This window comes from Arachis ipaensis, chromosome B8 (genome assembly GCF_059453495.1).
Source record: "Arachis ipaensis isolate K30076 ecotype BB chromosome B8, ASM5945349v1, whole genome shotgun sequence".
Classification (NCBI taxonomy): domain Eukaryota; kingdom Viridiplantae; phylum Streptophyta; class Magnoliopsida; order Fabales; family Fabaceae; genus Arachis; species Arachis ipaensis.
In genome coordinates, this window is record NC_142443.1 from 44,634,619 (window position 1) to 44,659,042 (window position 24,424).

The 24,424-nt window shown below is 35.2% G+C and overlaps 1 protein-coding gene and 1 non-coding gene across 2 annotated transcripts; one reads left to right on the plus strand and one right to left on the minus strand.

Moving 5' to 3' along the window:
- Positions 1-645: 645 nt before the first annotated feature.
- LOC148547879 (uncharacterized) lies at positions 646-22,603 on the minus strand. The gene is made up of 5 exons (XM_088495562.1): positions 22,590-22,603; positions 19,595-20,273; positions 19,007-19,252; positions 18,251-18,820; positions 646-966 (listed from the first exon to the last, which is right to left on the minus strand). Exons 1-5 carry the CDS (start codon positions 22,601-22,603, stop codon positions 646-648), a joined length of 1,830 nt encoding a protein of 609 aa, XP_088351688.1.
- Positions 19,854-19,957, plus strand: LOC148547880 (small nucleolar RNA R71). The gene has a single exon (XR_015898356.1). It is a non-coding gene; the product is annotated as a small nucleolar RNA R71 (small nucleolar RNA).
- Positions 22,604-24,424: the final 1,821 nt, after the last annotated feature.

Sequence of the window (24,424 nt, forward strand, 5' to 3'; positions counted from 1 at the left end):
CCTCTCCTTTCCGGTTCGTGATTCCAGTGGTAGCAGCAATCTCCAAACAGAGCTAACTTGAATTCATATCGGATAAAAGTAACAATTCTGGAAATTCAAGGCTAACTTGAATTGAAACAAGAGCAAGAATGCGTTACAACAATTAGAAAGTAATAACAAAACGAAGAAGCGGCAGCAGTAGTACAGGCAATTGCAGCAGCAAACTTGGATGGTGGCACAACAACTTCTTCCTCCATCACGTGACAGCGACGGCGACAACCAGGGTGACAGCGGCGATGGCAGCAACGCTATTTTCCTCTCTGGCTATCGCGTTCTCTCTGCGGGCTTCCTCTCACTCTTCGGGTTCTTCCCAAGTGACGGTGGTGGCTTCTCTTGACAGCGCCAGGCCATGACGGCAACAGTGACATGACCAGGGTATGACGGTGCACACGACGCGAGCTCACAGCAGTGGCTCCCCCGACGGCCAGCCCGCAATGACTCTCCTTCTCCATTCTCGCGCAATACTCTTCTTCAAAGCCCGTTTTGATCTCTCTCTCATCTCTGTTCCACAGCAGCGGCCTCAACTGGCGCTAGTGGCGAACTTCACCCACGGCAATGGCGACGGCTCGGACAGCAACGATGGCATATGACGGCACGCGACAATAGCTACGAGTCCATCTCTGCGCGATGTTGACTCCACTCCTCCCTCTTTCTTCGACTCGGATCTGATAGCGGACTCCAAGGCGGCGGTAGGAAGCTCAACGGTGTTCGGTCTCCACAGCGACGGTAGTGAGACACCAGTGATGGCGAGTCGGACAGCGACTGGACGGCGATGTGGCGCAACTCCCTCTCTTCCTCTTTGTGGCTGGTGTGGGTGTGTTGTGCGTTGAGTAGGTGATGGAGAAAGGGGGTGAAAGCTGCATGTTTCAGTCTCTTTGGGGAAAGGGAAAAATTAGGGTTAGGGTTTTCAATTTGGGAAGTAGGTTTCTGATTTAATTTTGGGAATTAAGGTTAGAAATTAGAGATTTTATAAAGGAATATGGATAGATATGAATAGATATTTTGATAAAATTGAAGGGTAGAATAATTTTAAAATCGAATGTACTCTATTAAAAATATTTAAGAATATTGTTTATCAACATATTGCTAAGTTCAATTAATTATTTCTAATTTAAAATATAAAATAAACATATTAGTCACATTTTTATAAAATATAGTTTAAATTCAATATTAATTATTCAGATTAAATGATATAAAAGTCACCAAAAAAAATTAAATGATATAATTTTTCATTATTTTTCTATCACTGGAACATTAATTTCAAATTATAAAATAACTAATCATAATAAAAATTGTACATAAAAATTATTTAACATAAACTTAAAGTATTTATAAAAATTAATCTAATAATTTCTAATAAATTAATTTCTAGGAGTTCAAATTAATAACAAAATTCATTCAAAATAGAATTTTTTGAATTAAATTATACAATTCTTTCTTATTTTTTAATTACCAAATTTATAATTTCAATTATACTAAATATCCAATAAAAATTATATAAAAATTTTAATCAATTTAAACTCTATTTATTATAAAAATTACATATAACTCCTAATTATTTTTAAATTCAAAGTATCATAAAGCTTTATTTAATTACCTTCAGTAAAATAATTTTCTTAAAATAAAATTCTCAACAAATATAATAAATTTAATTATCAAAAAACTTGGGATGTTACACATAACCTTTGTAAGAAATCCTTGTCTTACAAGCACAGCCCTTTTAGTGCTCATGTATTCCTGTCATAAACCTTTATAAGTGAATTTTGAATCACAAAAGTAGCACTCGAGGTACTCATGTATGTTTGGAAAAGCAATGTAACCTACAGGAGTCCCCACATTACGTTTCGCACTAAAGCCCAAACAAAGCTGCATCTGCTCTCATGTGGTAGACAGTCTTTTAAAGTCTTTTTATCTTTTGTCCTTTGCTCTTCTGTGGCAGAGATCTGCTCTCCTGTGACAGATATCCCTTTAATTAATATATTTTTTTCTGTGTTTTGCTCTCCTGTGGCAGAGATTCGTTAGATTCTTTTAGTCTTTGCTCTCTGTTCTCCTGTGGCAAAGATCCCTTTAATTAATACATTCTTTTCTTCATTCTTTTACTTTCTTACTTTCGATATCTCAAATTATTTTCACATTCTTCTCTCTTCTTTCCCTAAATATCTTATGAAAGGAGAATCATAGGATCTTAACTTAACTTTGTCTTTCTAAAGCTTTTAGGAATTATAACTATTTTACTTCTCTTTCTATAACATAATATCTTTAATAAAAAGAATAATAATTAAATTAGTATGAATACAATAATAATACAAGAGTATTAATATTAATATTTTTATTTTGATAACAAAAACTAATTTGTAGGGCTTTATTCTTAATTTTTAGAAAATTGCGTTTTAAATCTCAAGCTTTTTAAATATTTTTACGTTTATCCCAACACTTCCATAAATTACTAAAATAACCTGATATAATTTATGATTTCCAAAAGTATCCTTGTATTTTCATGAAATATTAATTTTACCCTTGTACTTTTACTAAATACTCAAAATACCTTTAAAACTTGTTTAATTACTATTTTTAATTCTGATCTTTTATAAAAATATATTTTCATCCTCAAAATAAAATTAGTGTTGGTGACATAACTTCTTCTCAAAAACCGAAACCTTTACTTGGAAGTTCAACGGTACCATGGTTTCATTCTTCTCCCACTCAAGATCTCTCTTTTGTTCCAAAAAAGTTTGGTCATGGATGAGAGAATGATGATTAATGGTGCTAAATGAGGATTACATATCAAAAGGGGGTCTGTGTCATGTATTAGGACTATTGAGTCGGCCAGTTCAAGTTATAAGTATTTTAAATGGACTATAAATGTTGGATGATTGAAACACAAGTAATATATATATATATATATATATATATATATATATATGAGTTACTAATATAAATGACATTAATAACATGATAATTATAAGAACAGAAGATATATGATGAAGTATCAACAGAACTAAATTCGTCGAAAAGTATCGTCGAAAAGTATCGATATTTATTCATACCAGCAGATTTTAAACTTGAAATATTAATTACCAAAATTAAATTGTAAATTTTTATTATTAATAGATTACTAAAATTATAATTTTAATTATATAAAATATCTTATTATAATAAAATTATATAATAATCTTAATTACTATAAACTCAAGGTATCATAAAAATTAATTTAAAAACCATTAATAAGATAGTTTCTAAAAATAAAAACTCCGATAGAATAAGTCATAAATTAGCCATAATTAACAATTTAAAATATGATTTTTAGCAAAATATTAATCACTTAGTTTAAATTATCTAATTTTCGTCATTCATAAATTACTGAAATTTTAGTTTCAATTGTACAAAATATCACATTTAACAAAATTATATATAATAATTCTAGTCAATTTAAACTTCAATAATTATAAAATCAATTTGATTATATCTAATAAAATAATTTTTAAATAAATAGTTCAATTTAATAGAATAGGTCATAAATAATTTATTAGAGAAGTTTCAAAATACGAGTTATTATATTAATGTAATATCTCGTATTTTTTAAAATATAAATATAAATAAATTATGATTTATTTTACTAAATTTGAATTTTATATTTATAGAAAATATTTTATTAAAAAAGTAATTACATTAATTTTGATTATTGAAGTTTGAATTAATTATGATTTATTTTATTAGTTTGAACTATTTATTAGAAACTATTTTAATAGATAAAATTAAATTAATTTTTATAATTATTATCATTTGAGTGTAGATCAATTAATATTATTATATAATTTTGCTATAATAAGATATTTTACATAATTGATTTTATGATAACTAGAGTTTAAATTAATTAAAATTTTTATATAATTTTAATTATAATGATATATTTTGAGAAAAAATAAAATTAATAATATTATTATTACTATTGTTATTACTATATTGATATTTATTTTTATCCACTTTAATTAAAATAAGGATTTGTTTAGTAATATTATTATCGAGTTCAAAATCTGTCAGTATCACTAAATATTAGTATTTTTTGGTGAACTTAGCTTTGCTAATATTTCATCATATATCTTCTATTCTTATAATCACTATGATACTAATGTAATTTATATTAGTAACTCATATATATTCATCCCTATATATATTATTACTTATGTTTTAATATATCCAATTTTCATAGTTATCTGTTTAAGATGTTAATAACTTGAATCGTTGACTTAGTAGCTTATATGAGTGACACCTAACCCCCTCTTAAGACACCTCATCATCATAATCATTAATCATCATCCCATTTTCTTTGTTTTCACCGCCAAAGAAAAAACAAAGAAAGAGAGAGGACTGAGAGTGAAAAACCATGAAAGTCATGATCTTCAAGCTTTGAATTTTTGAGACTCGTAACTCCAATAAAAAATTTAATCCAATTAAAGTGTTCTTCTCTTCTTCCCTTTCACGTTGACGTCACTTTTGTTGGGGAGAAATCAATGGTGGCGTTGCTGATCTTTTATGCATGGTTCGGCTAAGTGGGAGACTCGAAGGTGAAGTAGCCGATTAATTTGATGTTTTCTTTGATTTCTCTTTCAGAAAGCTTCCTTGGTGTTTCATTTTGGTAGCTGTCATACAAAGGTAGGATTCTGTAATTTTGTAATAATTAAATGTGTTCTTGATGTGTGATTGTTGATTGGATGTTTGTGACTTGAAATTGAATAATTTTGCATTTGAATTTGATGAAATATTGTTGATTTAATGGTTTATGTTTTGGTTTTGATGGGCTGCCAAAACCAATCTGTTGTGGCCTGATTTGAGGGATGTTGTTAATATTGAGAAGATTGATGAGATTTGATGGTTGAAAGATTAAATTAAAAGTTGTGAAAAATCGGTAATCGAAAAGCTTGAAAATAGACTTAAAATCAAGTATATATTTTGAAAGATCACAAGAGAAAATTTTGGTTTTGAAAAGAGTGTTTGTCACCAACACAAATATTATTTTTTAATATGAAAATGTAGTTTGATAAAAGATCGGGGTTAAAAATAGTAATTATATAAGTTTTTAGGGATATTTTGAGTAAAAAATAAAAGTTTCAGGGTAAACTGGATATTTTATAAAAGTTCAGAGTTATTTTCAAAAATATAAAATTAAATTAGTAATTTTATAAATATGAAGCTAAATTAGTAATTTTATAAAATATTGAGTTAAAAAGTAGAATATTTAAAAAGTTTGAGATTTAAACAGAATTTCTAAAAATTAAGAATAAAGCCTTACAAACTAGTTTTTGATATCGAAATAAAAATATTAATATTAAAACTCGTGTATTATTATTATATTCATACAAATTTAATTATTATTCATTTTATTAAAGGTATTATATTATAGAAAGAGAGGTAAAATAATCATAATTCCTAAAAGTTTTAGAAAGACAAGGTTAAGTTAAGAACCTTATGATTCTCATTTCATAAGACATTTAGGAAAAGATGAGAGAAAAGAGTGAAAATAATTTGAAATATTGAAAGTAAAAAAAAAAAGAATAAAAAAAAAAAGAATGTACTAGCTAAAGGGATCTCTGTCATAGGAGAACAGAGAGCAAAGACTAAAAGCATCTAACGAATCTCTGCCACTGAACTATCCTTGTATTTTCATATAAGGATAGTTATAATCCAAACAAGAAAGTAAAAGAATTAATAAAAGAAAAAAATATTAAAGGGATCTCTACCACAGGAAAGTGGTGCGGAATTTGAATGTCCACAACTGAACCGGCAAGTGCAATGAGTGGTACCAAGTAATACCTCAGGTGAGTGAGGGTCGATCCCACGAGAATTGATGGACCAAACAACAATAGTTGAATGATTCACTTAGTCAGACAATCAAAAAATGGTGTTTTGAGGGTTGTACATTGCATTAAATAGTAAATTCAGGAAATTGAAGGCAAACATTGAAATTGGTATGAAGAATATATGAGAAAATAGTTAAGGTATCAGAGTTGTTTATTTTTCGGATTTCTATTTCTTACCAACTACTTTAATCATGTAAGATTCAATCCATGGCAAATTGTAATTGACTAAACCTAATTCCTTAGTAATTTAGTCTCCTTTAACCTAGTTAACCGCCAATTCCTTGGTCACTTAGTTTCAATTAGAGGTTAAAGTCCAGTTCTAGTTTATTAGCCACAAAAACTCTAATTACCCGAATATAAGAGGAATATATGTCACGTATCCTGTTAAATCGAAGTAAATAGTGTTTAGGAGGAATTGTTATCAAACTGTTGTTTAAGTAAATTACTTTTCCAAGATTTAACAAGAATTCAAATAGAACAATGGTTATTCTTCTGACATACTGATGAGCGGATATTTTATACGCTTTTTGGCATCATTTTCATATTGTTTTAGTTATGTTTTATTTAAGTTTCATTACATTTTCATAGGTTTTAGTGCGAAATTCATATTTTTGGATTCTACTTTGAGTTGTTGTATTTTCTGATGATTTCAGATAATTTCTGGATGAAATTGAGCAGTTTTGGCAAAGTCCGATTCAGAGGCAAGGAAAGTGTAGCTAGATGCTGTCAAATTCTGACCTCCATACACTCAAAAGAGATTTTCTGGAGCTACAGCGGTCCAAATGACGCACTCTTAATGGTGTTGGAAAGCTAACTTCTAGCGCTTTCTAACAATATATAATGGTTTATACTTTTTTTCGAAGGAGCCTGCCCATATTGGGCATTGAACGCCCAAGAACTACCCCCTTTTTGGCGTTCAATGCCCCAAAGGAACTCAAGCCAGCGTTTAACGCCTAAACACCCCCTTTGGGGCATTGAACACCCCCGAAGAGGCATAAGGCAGTGTGGATCAACCCCCTAATGGGCGTTCAATGCCCATCCCTCAAGTTGGACGCCAAGCTCAGCCCAAATACTCAACCAAAGTGGGCCTAAGAGTGGACTTTCACACCTTTAGTATAGTCTATCATACTTTTGTACTTCTTAGTTATTAGGTTATTATATATAGAACAAAGATCACCACTGTTAGGGATCTTTGCCCCTTTGCACGTTTTACTATTACTTTTTGTAAGCTTTGAGCTACTAAACCTCCTAAGTTATGGTTAAGAGCTCTGCTGATTCTCATGGATTAATAATATTATTGTTTCTATTTGAATATGTTAGATTCTATTCTCTTATGCATTCTCGTTTGATGAGCGAATATTTTATACGCTTTTTGGCATCATTTTCATCTAGTTTTTAGTATGTTTTGTTTAAGTTTTATTATGTTTCCATAGGTTTTAGTGCAAAATTCACATTTTTGGATTTTACTCTAAGTTTGTGTATTTTATGGTGATTTCAGGTATTTTCTGGCTGAAATTGAGGAGTTTGAGCAAAAGTCTGATTCAGAAACAGAGAAAAAACTGCAGATACTGTCAGGATCTGACCTCCATGCACTCGAAAGTATTTTTCTAGAGCTACAGAAGTCCAAATTGTGCGCTTTGAATTGATTTGGAAATTTAACATCCAGGGCTTTCCAGAAATATATAATAGCCTATACTTTACTTCGGAAATGAAGGCCCAAAACTGGTGTTCAACGCCAGCCTCCGGCCCCATCTCTAGCGTTCAACACCCAAAGGGGAGTAGCTGGCATTGAAACGCCCAAAAGGGAGCCCAGAGGTGGCGTTCAATGCCCCTAAGGAGTACTAGCTCATGGGAGACACTCAATCTCAGTCCAAACACTCACCAAGTGGGCTCCCGGAGTGGATTTTCTCACTGCAAGACTAGTTTATCTTATTTTCTGTAATCCTTAGTTACTAGACTAGTATAAATATAACAAAGATCACCATTGTTAAGGACTTTTAAACCTTTTGATCTTTGCTCATTCGAACCTTTTATTATTATTTTCTGTACAGTATGAGTCACTAACCTCCTAAGGTTAAGGTTAGAAGCTCTGCTGAATTTTATGGATCAATAATATTACTGTTTTCATTCAATATGTCTGATTTTGTTCTCTTATGCAACCTCGTTCTTCATCTTATGAATTGAGGGTGACCCGTGACAATCACCCTTGTTCTACATGGTTTCTGTGCGATTCCTAACCCAGATAGAGTTGAACCAAAGCTAGAGATTGCATTGCGGATTCCAATAGAGCAACTGAGCAACTTTGGATATGTGACATATAATCCCGTTGACTATGGGTGCGTGAAGTCTCTGTGGTGTTAAGGCTAGAGTCAGAAAAGCAGCACTTTCTGATCTAGAAGATCTGCCTTGTCTGTGGCACCTTGAGTAGGATCGTGAAGGGGAGTGGATTGCTTAGAGCTTCATCTTCTGCTATAGTGAGAAACCTAGAGGTGGCTTGATGATAGGACATGAGTCATCTCAATGTGGTGGATTGCTACAGTAGAGGAGGTTAACTTGATGAGAGGACATGAGTTAATCACTTACGACTACCATTGAAGGAATCAGAAGGTTATTGAAGAAGACAGTAAGAAAAGTTAATCCGGAAAGTTAAAGCATCTCCGAAGCCTCAACCATTCTATCACCATTGAATTCTCGTCTTATTAGTAAACTTTTATTTATATAATTTGTTTTATGATTTTTCCGTGATAACTTATAATTTTCTATCCGCCTAATTAAGATCTACAAGGTGTCCACTGCTTGCTCAAACCAACAATCTCTATGGGATCGACCCTCACTCACCTGAGGTATTACTTGGATGACCCGGTATACTTGCCAGTCTATCTGTACAAATTATGCGAAGCCAGTTTCGTGCACCAGGTTTTTGGCGCCGTTGCCGGGGATTGTTCGGATTTGACAAACTACCGGATTATCTTGTTACTTAGATTAGGTACTTTTTACTATTTTGTTTGAGTCTTTTATTTTCTTTTTCAAAAAAATAAAAAAATATTCAAAAATCTTTGCTTTTCTTTTTTATCTTTATCTTTTTGTTTGAATCTTTGTTCTTGTTCTTGTTCAAGTTTCGAACTTTCTTGCTTTCTTTTCAAAAAATTTTTCAAAAATAGTGTCTTTTGTTTGAGTCTAGTGTCAATTCTTAAGTTTAGTGTCCTTTGTGTGTTCTTTATTTTCTTCAAATTTTCGAATTTGTTCTTTGTGTTCTTTCTTGGTATTCAAGTTGTTCTTGTTTCTTTTCTTGTTTTGATCTTAAAATTTTTATGTTTGGTGTCTTTTGATGTTTTTCTTTTTGAATTTTCGAAAACTTAGTGTTTTAGATCTAAAAATTTTTTAAGTTTGGTGTCTTTTGGTTGTTTTTCTCATTCTTCATTAATTCAAAAAATAAAAAATATCTTTTTTATCTTTATTTCAAAATTTTTTTCGAAAATTTCAACAAAAATTTCAAATATGAATTTCAAATTGCTATCTTATCTTATCTTAGTTTCAATTTTCAAATTTCAAATCTTATCTTTTCAAATCTTTATCTTATCTTTTTTATCTTTCTTTAAATTTCAAAAAAAATCTTATCTTATCTTATTTCAAATTCAAATTTTAAAACTCAATTTCAAAATTTAAAATTTTAAATTTCAAATTTCAAATTTCAAAAGTAAATCTTTTTCAAAAATCAAATTTCAAATCTTATCTTTCCAAATCTTTTTCAAATCTTCATCATATCTTATCTTTTTCAACTTATTTTCAAATCTTTATCTCATATTTTTTCAAAATCAAATTTCAAAATCAAATCTTTTTTAAATCTTATCTTACTTTCAAATCTTTCTTAATTAGTTACTTGTTTTCTCTTTCTTCTTTTTCAAAACTTCCTAACTAATTTCTCTCTCTTCTTTTTCAAAAATCATCATTTATTTTTCAAATCTTTTTAATTAAGTAGTTTTTATTTTCTAATTTAATTAATAAATAAAATAAAATAAAAACAAAAATATTTTAATTTTAGTTTCTCTTTTTACTTTTTAATATCCAATCTCTCCTACCTTTCTTCACCATGAAACCAAATGGGAATGAACAGTTCAGAAGAACTTTGGGGTCCTACATGGCCCCCACTTCTGACCTCTATGGTAGAAGTATCTCTATACCTGCCATTAGAGCTAATAACTTTGAGGTTATGCCTGTCTCTCTAATGCAACAGAATTGCAAGTTCCATGGACTTCCATTGGAAGATTCACATTAGTTCTTATCTGAATTCTTGCAAATCTGTGACACTGTTAGGACCAATAGAAATGATCATGAGGTCTACAGACTTATGCTTTTCCTTTTTGCTGTTAAAGACAGAGCTAGGATATGGTTGGATTCTCAACCTAAGGAAAGCCTAGACTCTTGGAAAAAGTTGGTCAATGCTTTCTTGGCCAAGTTCTTTCCACCTCAAAAGATGAGCAAGCTCAGGGTTGAAGTTCAAACCTTCAGTAAAAAAGAGGGTGAATCCCTCTATAAAGCTTGGAAAAGATACAAGCAACTAATCAGGAGGTGTCCTCTTGACATGCTCTCAGAATGGTCTATCCTAGGTATTTTCTACGATGGTCTACTTGAGATTTTCAAGATGTCCTTGGATCATTCCGCTGGTGGATCACTCCACTGGAAAAAAAAAACGCTTGAAGAGGCACATGAACTCATTGAAATAGTTGCAAACAACCAATTCATGTATACTTCTGAGAGAAACCCTGTTAACAATGGGGTAACTTAGAAGAACGGAGTCCTGGAAGTTGACACTCCGAATGTCATATTGGCTCAGAACAGGATCTTGACCCAGCAGGTCAATATGATCCCCAGCACTTGATTGGAGTGCAAGCTGCAGCTAGCAGCACTCAAGACACCTCCTATGATGGAGATGCCTATGATCCAGATCAACCCATGATGGCAGAGGTGAAGTACATGGGAGAACCCTATGGAAACACCTACAACCGCTCATGGAGGAATCATCCTAACCTCTCATGGAAGGATCAATAGAAGCCTCAGCAAGGCTTCAACAACAATCAAGGTGGAAGAACCTAGAATAGGTTCAACAACAGACCACCATTCCCATCTTCTCAGCAACAGATGGAGACTTTTAAGCAGACCCTTTCTGACTTAGCAAGCATAGTCTCTGAACTTTCTAAGACCACTCACAGTTTCATAACAAAAACTAGGTCCTCCATTGGAAATCTGGAGTTAACACTCTTCCTAGTAACACTGAAGTGAACCCAAGAGAAGAGTACAAGGCCATCACAGTAGACATTGAGGCCGAATCTGAAGGAGATGATTTGGCATTGAACGCCATTAAGGAACTCCCTACTGGGCATTCAACGCCCAACAAGGAGCCATTCTTGGTGTTGAACGCCAGTAAGGAACCCTTTAATGGGCGTTCGACACCCACAAGGGCACCTGATGCGGTATTTTACAACCACACTTACTAACCGGCAAGTGCACCGGGTCGTACCAAGTAATACCTTACGTAAGTAAGGGTTGATCCCACAAGGATTGATGGACTAAGCAACAATAGTGTTTGATAGGCTTAGTTAGAAAAACAAAAATTGCTGTTGAGATGCAGTATAAAAGAGATTAAACAATATAAAAAATATTGAAGAAGGGCAAGTGATTAAGTTGGGAATAATATATGGAGAAAGCAGTTAAGGCTTCAGAGTTATCTATTTTCTGGATTGACTTTTTTTTATTAACTGTTTTAATTATGCAAGATTTAATTCATGGCAAACTATTTATGACTAGACCCTAATTCCTTAGACCTTCCTAGTCTCCTCTAAAATTCATCAACTGCCAATTCCTTGGTCAATTAATTCCAATTAGAGGGTGATGATCGAATCCTAGTTATATGCCACAAGAATCCTAATTATTCAAAGATAAAGGGATTATATGTCACGTATCCCGTTAAATACAAACAATTAGAAATTCAGGATAATATGTTTGCAAGCTATTGTTCAAGTAAAGAGCTTTTCCAAGTTTTACAAGAACTCAAATAGAACATGGGTCATACTTCCGTTCCACCCAAATTCATAAAATAAGGAACGAAAACAATTATTGAAATATAAATCAAAACATGAATTAAAATAGAAAAATAATATTATCAATCCATACAATAGACAGAGCTCCTAACCTTAACAGTGGAGGTTTAGTTACTCATGAAAAAGAGAAAATAAGGATTCAGGTAAAAATGTACCGAGTTCTAATCTGATGGCATCAGATCCCTTTTTATAACTAATCCTAATAAATTTAAAATCTAATATTTAAAATTAAACTCAAAATAATATCTTTTCCTAATTTAAGATTTGAATTTAAATTCAAATTAATTAACAAGTCTTCAACTGATGGGTGGAGACCACTTTATTTGTCCATTCTGCAGCTTTTAATCTGTGATTTCTGGGCTAAGAACTGGGTCAAAATGGCCCAGAAATCGCCCCCAGCGTTTTCTATATTTTCTGCACGTGGCGCATGTGACGCGTCCGCGTTGTCCACGCGTTCGCGTCGTTTGTGCAGATTCCAGTCCACGCGATCGCGTCAGGCACGCGATCGCGTCATTGTGATTTCCTCCATTCCGCGCGGTCACGTGAGCCATGCGTCCGCGTCGGTACTCGCTGGTCATCTCCTTGGCTTCTTCTCTTTCTCTGCAGAAACTCCATCAAATTCCGCCAAATGCTACCTAAAATAAATAGTATTGTAGAAAACTCAAAATAGCATCCATAGTGGCTAAAATATAATTAATTCTTAATTAAATTCAACAATTTAGATGCAAATTCACTAGGAAAAGATAGACAAGATGCTCACGCATCACAACACCAAACTTAAACTGTTGCTTGTCCTCAAGCAACCAAAACTAATATAAGCTTAGGATGTGAATTTGCATGAGAATGAGAGTTCGATTAAGCCCATGTCTTCTCTTATAGTGGGGTTTACAACTACAATCCTGAACAGTTTTGGCATCTCACTTTATCCTTTGAAGTTCAGAATGATTGGCATCCATAGGAACTCAGAATTCAGATAGTGTTATTGAATCTCTTAGTTCAGTATGTTGATTCTTGAACACAGCTACTTTATGAGTCTTGGATGTGACCCTAAGTATTTTGTTTTCCAGTATTACCACCGGATACATAAATGCCACAGACACATAACTGGGTGAACCTTTTCAGATTGTGACTCAGCTTTGCTAGAGTCCCCAGTTAGAGGTGCCCAGAGTTCTTAAGCACACTCTTTTTGCTTTGGATCACGACTTTAACCGTTCAGTCTCAAGCTTTTCACTTGACACATTCACGCCACAAGCACATGGTTAGGGACAGCTTGATTTAGCCGCTTAGGCCAGGATTTTATTCCTTAGGGCCCTCCTATCCATTAATGCTCAAAGTCTTGGATCCTTTTTACCCTTTGCCTTTTAGTTTAAAGGGTTATTGGCTTTTTCTGCTTGCTTTTTCTTTTTCTTGTTTTTTTTTTTGCAGGCCTTGTGTTTTCACTGCTTTTTCTTGCTTCAAGAATCAATTTTATGATTTTTCATATTATTAATAACATTCAACACCAAACTTAAACTGTTGCTTGTCCTCAAGCAACCAAAACTAATATAAGCTTAGGATGTGAATTTGCATGAGAATGAGAGTTCGATTAAGCCCATGTCTTCTCTTATAGTGGGGTTTACAACTGCAATCCTGAACAGTTTTGGCATCTCACTTTATCCTTTGAAGTTCAGAATGATTGGCATCCATAGGAACTCAGAATTCAGATAGTGTTATTGATTCTCTTAGTTCAGTATGTTGATTCTTGAACACAGCTACTTTATGAGTCTTGGCTGTGACCCTAAGCATTTTGTTTTCCAGTATTACCACCGGATACATAAATGCCACAGACACATAACTGGATGAACCTTTTCAGATTGTGACTCAGCTTTGCTAGAGTCCCCAGTTAGAGGTGCTCAGAGTTCTTAAGCACACTCTTTTTGCTTTGGATCACGACTTTAACCGTTCAGTCTCAAGCTTTTCACTTGACACCTTCACGCCACAAGCACATGGTTAGGGACAGCTTGATTTAGCCGCTTAGGCCAGGATTTTATTCCTTAGGGCCCTCCTATCCATTAATGCTCAAAGTCTTGGATCCTTTTTACCCTTTTCCTTTTAGTTTAAAGGGTTATTGGCTTTTTCTGCTTGCTTTTTCTTTTTCTTGTTTTGTTTTTTTTTTCTTTTTTTTTCCGCAGGCCTTGTGTTTTCACTGCTTTTTCTTGCTTCAAGAATCTATTTTATGATTTTTCATATTATCAATAACATTTTTCTTTTTCATCATTCTTTCAAGAGCCAACAATTTTAATATTCATAAGCTTCACTATCAAAATTATGCAATGTTCAAGCATGCGTTCAAAATCACAGAAAATACCACCATATTTAAGTAAATAAGACTATTATTCAATATAGACCCACTTTCTCATGCAATATATCACTTTTATAAATTTTTTTTTATTTAAGCTCAGTGAGTAATACATGAGACATCTTTTCAGAATTAAAGCAATAGAAAAACTAAACTAGTCCTAGGATTCTAACTAATAAAGGATCATGCAACAATCAAAGCAAAATAACAGGAAACCGGAACATAACATAGAAAAAGAGGGGAGGAATAAAAAATGAAAGGAACTCAACCACCTTAATTATCCTAGCGGTTGCTTTATTCTTTAGGTTGTGCTCCTTCACGAAGATGATTCGCCTCCCTTTTGTACTAGAAAACCTGTAAGCGCAGCGTCAACACCAAACTTAAGGGTTTGCCTGTCCTCAAGCAAAGAAGAACTGAAAATAGAAAAGACAAATATTAAAATGAAAGAAAAATAAAAGGATAAGAGAATAAGAGAGAAGTAGGATTGGGAGAGAGAGAGAAAGAAAACTGGGCGGCGCAAGCGACGCGGTCGCGTGGGGCACACGGTCGCGCGCATTACTCTTATACGGATTGACGCGATCGCGTCGGTCACGCGGTCGCGTGACCCAGTTTGTGCTTTTGGCGCGAGTGCAGCCTCGTGCCAGCACAACTCTCTGTTCAAATTGATATAATTGCCAAAATTGGTAAGAACTCAATAAAAACAAAATAACTAAGAAAAACTACTACGAAAAATGGCGAAGGATACGAAATTATCGGGTTGCCTCCCGACAAGCGCTTCTTTAGCGTCACTAGCTTGACGGTCAGTTCTGCTAATTCAGCAGATGAGTGGACCTCTGGCGATCAATCTCGCCTCCAAGATAGTGCTTCAACCTCTGGCCATTCACTGTAAATTTCCTGTCAGAATTCTCTTCCTAGATTTCCACATGACCATATGGGGAAGCTCTGGTAACCACAAATGGTCCTGACCACCGGGATTTCAGCTTCCCGGGAAAGAATTTGAGCCTTGAATTATATAGAAGCACTCTCTGTCCTGGCTCAAAGACTCTGATGGCAATCTTCTTATCATGCAGTAGCTTGGTTCTCTCCTTATAGAGCTTGGTATTCTCATAGGCTGAATATCTGAATTCATCAAGCTCATTCAACTGAAGCATCCGCTTAATTCCTGTAGCTTCTGAATCAAGATTCAGGTACCTGATTGCCCAATAAGCCTTGTGCTCCAGCTCCACTGGCAAGTGACAGGCTTTGCCATAGACCAACTGATATGGGGACACGCCAATTGGAGTCTTGTATGCTGTCCGGTATGCCCAGAGAGCATCATCAAGCTTCCTAGACCAGTCCTTTCTTGAAACACTGACGGTCTTCTCCAGAATCCTCTTAAGCTCCCTGTTGGAAACTTCAACCTGTCCACTTGTCTGAGGGTGATAGGGGGTTGTCACCTTATGACGGACTCCATATCTATGCAGAAGAGAGTCCAACTGTCAGTTACAGAAGTGACTTCCTCCATCACTAATGAGTGTCCTTGGGATGCCAAACCGGCTAAAGATATACCTCTGAAGAAAGCTCATTACCACCTTGGCATCATTGGTGGGCAAAGCCACAGCTTCCACCCATTTGGACACATAGTCGACTGCCACTAGGATATAGTTGTTTGAATGTGAGGGTGGGAAAGGTCCCATGAAATCAATACCCCACACATCAAACAACTCAACCTCAAGAAGTCCCTGCTGTGGCATTTCATGGTTAGCAGGGAGATTTGCAGCTTTTTCACATCTACCACAGTGCTTTACGAAAGTTCTTGAGTCCCTGAAGAGAGTCGGCCAATAAAACCCGCTCTGAAGGACTTTTGTAGCTGTCCTCTCACCACCAAAGTGGCCTCCATACTCAGAACCATGACAGTGCCAGAGAATCTGCTATTTTTCTTCATCTGGGACACACCTCCGGATAATTCCATCCGAACACCTTTTAAAAAGGTATGGTTCCTCCCAAATATAGTACTTTGCATCAGTCAATAGCTTCTTCACTTGTTGCCTACTGTACTCTCTTGGGATAAAATTCATGGCCTTATAATTTGCAATGTCTACAAACCATGGAGCCTGCTGAATGAGGAACAATTGCTCATCCGGAAATGTCTCAGTTACTGCTGTGGGTGGTTACATTCCTGCTTCAGGTTCAATTCTGGAGAGATGGTCAGCTACTTGATTTTCTGACCCTTTCCTGTCTTTTATTTCAATATCAAACTCCTGAAGGAGCAACACCCATCTGATTAATCTTGGTTTAGAATCCTGTTTGGTTAGAAGGTACTTCAAAGCAGCATGGTCAGTATAAACAATAACCTTAGAACCAAGTAAATAGGACCTAAACTTATCAACAGCATACACAACAGCTAATAATTCCTTTTCTGTAGTTATGTAATTCTTTTGAGCATCATTTAACACACGACTGGCATAATAAATGACATGTACAAGCTTACCATGCCTCTGTCCTAAAATAGCTCCTATAGCAAAATCATTAGCATCACACATTAATTCAAATGGTAAATCCCAGTCAGGGGGAGCTATAATGGGAGCAGAGGTAAGGTTTGCCTTCAGAGTTTCAAAAGCATGCAGACAATCAGAATAAAAAACAAAAGGAACATCAACAACCAACAGGTTGCTCAATGGTTTAGCAATTTTAGAAAAATCCTTTATAAATCTTCTATAAAATCCTGCATGACCCAAGAAACTCCTAATTGCCTTAACATTAGTTGGTGGTGGTAATTTTTCAATTACCTCCACCTTTGCTTTGTCAACCTCAATTCCCTTACTTGAAATTCGATGTCCAAGAACTATGCCTTCTGTAACCATAAAATGGCATTTTTCCCAATTTAAAACAAGGTTTGATTCTTGACACCGTTTCAAGACAAGAGATAAATGTTTAAGGTAGGATTCAAAAGAATTACCAAAAATAGAAAAGTCATCCATAAATAGCTCAATAAACTTTTCAACCATATCAGAAAAAATTGAAACCATACACCTCTGAAAAGTTGCTGGAGCATTGCAAAGACCAAATGGCATTCTCCTGTAAGCAAATACTCCAAAGGGGCATGTGAATGCTGTCTTCTCTTGATCTTGAGGGTCCACTGCAATTTGATTATATCCAGAATATCCATCTAGAAAATAATAAAAAGCATGACCAGCTAACCTCTCAAGCATCTGATCAATGAAGGGGAGGGGAAAATGATCCTTCCTTGTAGCAGTGTTGAGCCTCCTGTAATCTATGCACATTCTCCATCCTGTGACTGTTCTTGTAGGAATAAGCTCATTCTTTTCATTCTTGATCACTGTCATCCCTCCTTTCTTGGGAACTACCTGCACAGGACTTACCCAAGGGCTGTCAGAAATAGGGTAAATAATACCTGCTTCCCATAATTTCATTACCTCTTTTTGGACCACCTTTTTCATAGTTGGATTGAGTCTCCTTTGTGGTTGCACAACTGGTTTAGCATCATCTTCAAGAAGGATCTTGTGCATACACCTGGTTGGACTAATCCCCTTTAAGTCACTAATGGTCCACCCAAGAGCTGTTTTATGGCTTCTAAGCACTGAAATAAGCGCCTCCTCTTCTTCAGGCTTCAGAGAAGAGCTAATAATCACTGGATATGAATCATTTTCACCCAAAAACACATATTTCAGAGAAGGGGGTAAGGGTTTAAGCTCAAGCTTGGGGGCTTCCTCCTCCTTAATTGGCGTGTTCATCAGCTCCTTTTGGGGTGGTGAATCATCAACTTCAACTAATTCACACTCAGAAATAGGATATAGAACATCATCAAGTACCTCAGTTTCCAGTACTTCTTGAACAAGTGGTTCAATAACATCTATTTTCATACACCCCTCAGAATCATTGGGGTGTTTGAGGGCTTCAAAAATATTTAGGACCACCTGTTCTTCATTGACCCTCAGGGTTAATTCACCCTTTTGCACATCAATCAGAGCTCTACCTGTAGCTAAAAAGGGTCTACCAAGTATAATAGATGGTTTTACCTCCTCTTCCATGTCTAATATAACAAAATCAACAGGAAAGATAAATGGTCCTACTTTCACAAGTAAATCTTCAACAACACCCATAGGTAATTTGATAGAAAGATCAGCAAGTTGAAGAGAAATACGAGTGGGTTTTACCTCCTCAATTTGAAGCTTTTTCATCACTGAAAGTGGCATGAGGTTGATGCTAGCTCCAAGATCACATAAAGCTCTCTGAATGCCGACTTCTCCAATGGTGCAAGGAATAACAAAGCTTCCTGGGTCTGGCATCTTCTCAGGAAGGGTGTGTTGAATAATAGCACTGCATTCCTTGGTTAACACCACAGTTTCTTGCTCCTTCCAATTCCTCTTGTGTGTCAACAACTCTTTCATAAATTTAGCATAGAGAGGCATTTGCTCCAGAGCCTCTGCAAAAGGGATGTTGATCTGCAGCTTCTTGAAGACATCTAAAAATTTAGAGAATTGCTTTTCTTTGGATGCCTTCTGAAGCCTCTGAGGATATGGCATTTTTGGCTTGTATTTAGGGGACTTTGGTAAGGTGGGATAAGTGTCAAGAGAGTCAGGAAATGGGTTGTCTGCACGTTTAGGAGGGGCGTGCTCTGCTTCTTCCTTCTTCTCCTCTGGAGCTTCCTTTTCAACTAGATCTTAATTGACCTTAGTCTCAGAACCAGCTACCTTACCACTTCTCAATTGAATGGCCTTGCAATCTTCTCTTGGGTTCACCACTGTATCACCAGGGAATGTATTTTGAGACCTTTCAGGTAATTGCTTGCTCATTTGACCCATTTGCATCTCCAAGTTTCTAATAGAGGCTTTGGTTTCTTGCATGAAACTCATCATCATCTCCCATTTAAAATCTTCTTGGAATTTAGAATTTGTCTGCTGAGGTGGTTGTTGTTGCTGAGACTGAAATTGGCGGTTATTATGGTTGTTCTGTTGAAAACCACCATGAGAATTATTGTTGAAGTTCTGAGGTTTCTGAGGTTGATCTCTCCACCCAAAATTTGGGTGATTCCTCCATCCCTGATTGTATGTCTTAGAATATGGATCATTGTTGGGATTTCTAGGACCACTCCCCATGTAATTCACCTGTTCAGAAGAGGGTTGAGTATAATCATAATTATCATTTTGCATAAAGTTACCTGTCATGTCATAGGAGGTATCTTGGGGTGGATTTTGAGTGTTGATAGCTGAGACTTGCATGCCACCCATCTGTTGAGTAAGTAGATTTATCTACTGAGACATAAGCTTGTTCTGAGCAAGAAGAGCATTAACAGCTTCTACTTCCAACACGCCTCTCTTCTGAGCGGCCTCAGAGTTCACAGGATTCCTGTTAGATGTGTATAAATATTGGTTGCTTGCAACCAATTCAATCAGCTCAATAGTCTCCTCTGGTGTCTTCTTCTTGTGCAATGAACCACCTGCAGAAGTGTCTAGGCTCATCTTTGACATCTCTCCTAAGCCTTCATAAAAGATATCCAGTTGGGTCCATTTGGAGAACATGTCCGGAGGGCATTGCCTAGTCAGTAGCTTGTATCTCTCCCATGCTTCATAAAGAGTTTCACCATCCTTTTGCTTGAAAGTCTGAACCTCCAACCTCAGCTTAGTCAGCTTCTTTGGTGGGAAAAATTTAGTGAGAAACTCCGTGACAACCTTTTGCCACGTATTCAGACTCTCCTTCGGTCGGGAATCTAGCCATAGCTTTGCTTTATCCCTCAGAGCAAATGGGAAAAGCATGAGTTTGTACACCTCTGGGTTCACTCCATTTGTCTTCACAGTATCACATATCTGCAAAAAATCAGATATGAACTGATTTGGATCTTCATGAGGAAGTCCATGATACTGGCAGTTTTGCTGCACCAGGGTGACCAGTTGTGGCTTCAACTCAAAGTTGTTTGCAGTTATAGGAGACACCACAATACTTTTTCCATAAAGATCCGCAGTAGGGGCAGAATAAGAGCCAAGCACTCTTCTCTTCTGATCATCCCCATTCGGATTTACCACATTGGCATTAGCATTATTATTTGCCATAGTGAATTCTGTAGCCTTGCAAAATCTTGCTTGTTGTAAACGTCGCCTGAAAGTTCTTTCAGGTTCAGGATCAAAGTCTAAGAGATGTTCTTTGTCTCTATTCCTGCGCATACACAAGCAGAAAATAAGAAAAAATGGGACTCTCTACGTCAGAGTGCAGAGAAGTCCCTGTGAGGTAACCTGTGTAAAATAATAAAATAAAAATGCTAAGTAAATAAATAAAAATTCAAAAATTTTAAAAATAAAAATAAACAGAAAAAATTAAAATAAAAATAAAAATAAATAGAAAACACCAAACTTAATTTCAGAAATTAAGAATAAAAATAATGGTTTAAAATATTTTTATTTTTATTTTTATTTTTATTTTTTATTTTTTTATTTTTTATTTTTTTTATTTTTAGATAAAAATAAAATAAAACTAATAGAATATAAAAAGTAAATATATAAAAAAAATAAACAAAGTAAAACGAAGAAAGAAAAAGAAAAAAAATGAAAATGAAAAGAGAAATAAAATAAAACCAAAAAAATTCGACGTGATTTTTTAAAAAAAATTTTTTAACGGAAGTAAACAAAATTAATAAAACGGGGCAGGAGAGTTTGCTAACGGAAAAACAAGGAAAATTTTAATTTTTTTTTTTGAAATAATAATAAAATAATATTTAAATAGAATTAAAATTAAAACGCCTAATCTAAACAATCAAACAATTAATAGTTGTTGATCACAATCAATCCCCGGCAACGGCGCCAAAAACTTGATGCGGTATTTTACAACCACACTTACTAACCGGCAAGTGCACCGGGTCGTACCAAGTAATACTTTACGTAAGTAAGGGTCGATCTCACGAGAATTGATGGACTAAGCAACAATAGTGTTTGATAGGCTTAGTTAGACAAACAAAAATTGGTGTTGAGATGCAGTATAAAAGAGATTAAACAATATAAAAAATATTGAAGAAGGGCAAGTAATTAAGTTGGGAATAATATATGGAGAAAGCAGTTAAGGTTTCAGAGTTATCTATTTTCTGGATTGACTTTTTTTTATTAACTGTTTTAATTATGCAAGATTTAATTCATGGAAAACTATTTATGACTAGACCCTAATTCCTTAGACCTTCCTAGTCTCCTCTAAAATTCATCAACTGCCAATTCCTTGGTCAATTAATTCCAATTAGAGTGTGATGATCGAATCCTAGTTTATATGCCACAAGAATCCTAATTATTCAAAGATAAAGGGATTATATGTCACGTATCCCGTTAAATACAAACAATTAGGAATTCAGGATAATATGTTTTCAAGCTATTGTTCAAGTAAAGAGCTTTTCCAAGTTTTACAAGAACTCAAATAGAACATGGGTCATACTTCCGTTCCACCCAAATTCATAAAATAAGGAACGAAAACAATTATTGAAATATAAATCAAAACATGAATTAAAATAGAAAAATAATATTATCAATCCATACAATAGACAGAGCTCCTAACCTTAACAGTGGAGGTTTAGTTGCTCATGGAAAAGAGAAAATAAGGATTCAGGTAAAAATGTACCGAGTTCCAATCTGATGGCATCAGATCCCTTTTTATAACTAATCCTAATAAATTTAAAATCTAATATTTAAAATTAAACTCAAAATAATATCTTTTCCTAATTTAAGATTTGAATTTAAATTCGAATTAATTAACAAGTCTTCAACTGATGGGTGGGGACCACTTTATTTGTCCATTCTACAGCTTCTAATCTGTGATTTCTGGGCTAAGAACTGGGTCAAAACGGCCCAGAAATCGCCCCCAGCATTTTTCTATATTTTCTGCACGAGGCGCATGTGACGCGTCCGTGTCGTCCACGCATTCGCGTCATTTGTGCAGATTCCAGTCCACGCGATCGCGTCAGGCACGCGATCGCGTCAGGCACGCGATCGCGTCATTGTGATTTCCTCCATTCCGCGCGGTCGCGTGAGCCATGCGTCCGCGTCGGTATTCGCTGGTCATCTCCTTGGCTTCTTCTCTTTCTCTGCAGAAACTCCATCAAATTCCGCCAAATGCTACCTAAAATAAATAGTATTGTACAAAACTCAAAATAGCATCTATAGTGGCTAAAATATAATTAATTCTTAATTAAATTCAACAATTTAGATGCAAATCATGGAATATGAGGATCACTCCTCCTCTGATGAGGAAGAGGAAACTAAGGAAGAGCAAGTTGCTTGTTACCTAGAAGCCCTCATGAAGCTGAATGCCAATCTGTTTGGCACAAAGCCATTGAAGGAAGAACCTCTAGTGCTCACCAAGGACCTCAATGCCTTGGCTCAACAGAAACTACCTCAGAAGCTACCGGATCCCAGATGCTTCCTGATTCCCTCCACCATAGGCACCATTACCTTTGATAAGGCTCTGTGTGACCTAGGGTCACGCATAAACATTATGCCACTCTCCATAATGGAGAATTTGGGAATCTTTGAGGTACAAGCTGTAAGAATCTCACTAGAGATGGCAGACAAGTCCATGAAAAAGGCTTATGGACTGGTAGAGGATGTCTTAGTAAAGATTGAAGACCTTTAAATCCCTGCTGATTTCATAATCCTGGATACTGCAGAGGAAGAGGATGAATCCATCATCCTTGGAAGACCCTTCCTAACCACTGCCAATGCCGTCATTGATGTGGCAAAGGGAGAGCTAATTCTACAATTATGGGAGGACTACATCTTGTTCAAGATCCCTAGCCCTAACTCTCCCCTTGACAAAAGAGAAACAGTTGTGCAACACCTAGTGTTCCAACCTTCTCTTTCAGTGCAAAGTTATACAGAGCCCCCAGACACCAACTCTAGGTTTGGTGTTGGACAGTGATGCACCACTATTTTGTGGTACATTTTGTACTTAATTGAGTTGATTTTATCCACTAAACTCACACTTATTCATATAATTTGCATGTTTTATATTTTCCTTCCTAATTCTGTGCTATGATTGAAAACATGCTTCTTTGGCCTTAAATTACTAATTTTAATCCTCTCTTATTACCATTCGATGCCTTGATATGTGTGTTAAGTGATTTCAGGGTTTATAGGGTAGGAATGACTTAGAGGATGGAAAGGAAGCATGCAAAAGTGGAAGGAATACAAGAAATCGAAGGATTGCTAAGCTGTCAAGTCTGACTTCTTCATACTAAATCGATCATAACTTGAGCTACATAGATCCAAATGAGGCGGTTCTAGTTGCGTTGGAAAGCTAACAACCGGGACTTCAAAATGATATGCAATTTACCATAGTTGCCATGCAGTTAGACAACACGCACACGTGAAGCACGCACACACGTGACCTTGCAAAAGTTCATCGATGCGTACGCGTGACAGAGCCACGTGCTGGACGTATCAGAAATCGCTGGGGATGATTTCTGAGTTGTTTTTGGCCCATTTCCAAGCCCAAAAAATACAGATTAGAGGCTGTAAAGTGGGAAAATCAATCATTCATTCTCTTCTCATTCATTCACTTTACACATTAGTTAGATTTTAGATGTAGTTTTTTGCAAGTGTAGGTTTTAGGGTTCTTAGGTTTAATTCTTCCCAATTTCAGATTTCTATCTTAGTTTAATTAGTTTCTCTTCTACTTTTATTTATTTTAGCATTCTAGTCTATTTAATTCCCTTGTTGATTACTTTATGTTGCCAATTTAGTTTATGAATTCTCATGTTAGATTTGATTTTCTATTTAATGCAATTTGAGGTATTTCATATTTATTGCTTTTTCTATTATTTGTTAGTCATTAATGTTTACATTTGGTTGTTTGGATTTAATATTCCTTGCTAGTTTTCTATGTTTTTATGTTATGCCTCCCAAATGTTTGATAAAATGCTTAATTGGATTTTAGTGTAGATTTCTCTCCTCTTGGCTTTGGTTGAGTAATTGGAGACTTTTGAGTTATCAAACTCCTTTGTTGATTGATAATTGAAAGTTGCTAGTCGATTTGGATCCCTCTAAAGCTAGTCTTTCCTTAGGAGTTGATTAGGACTTGAGGAATCAAATTGATTCATCCACTTGACTTTCCTTCATAGT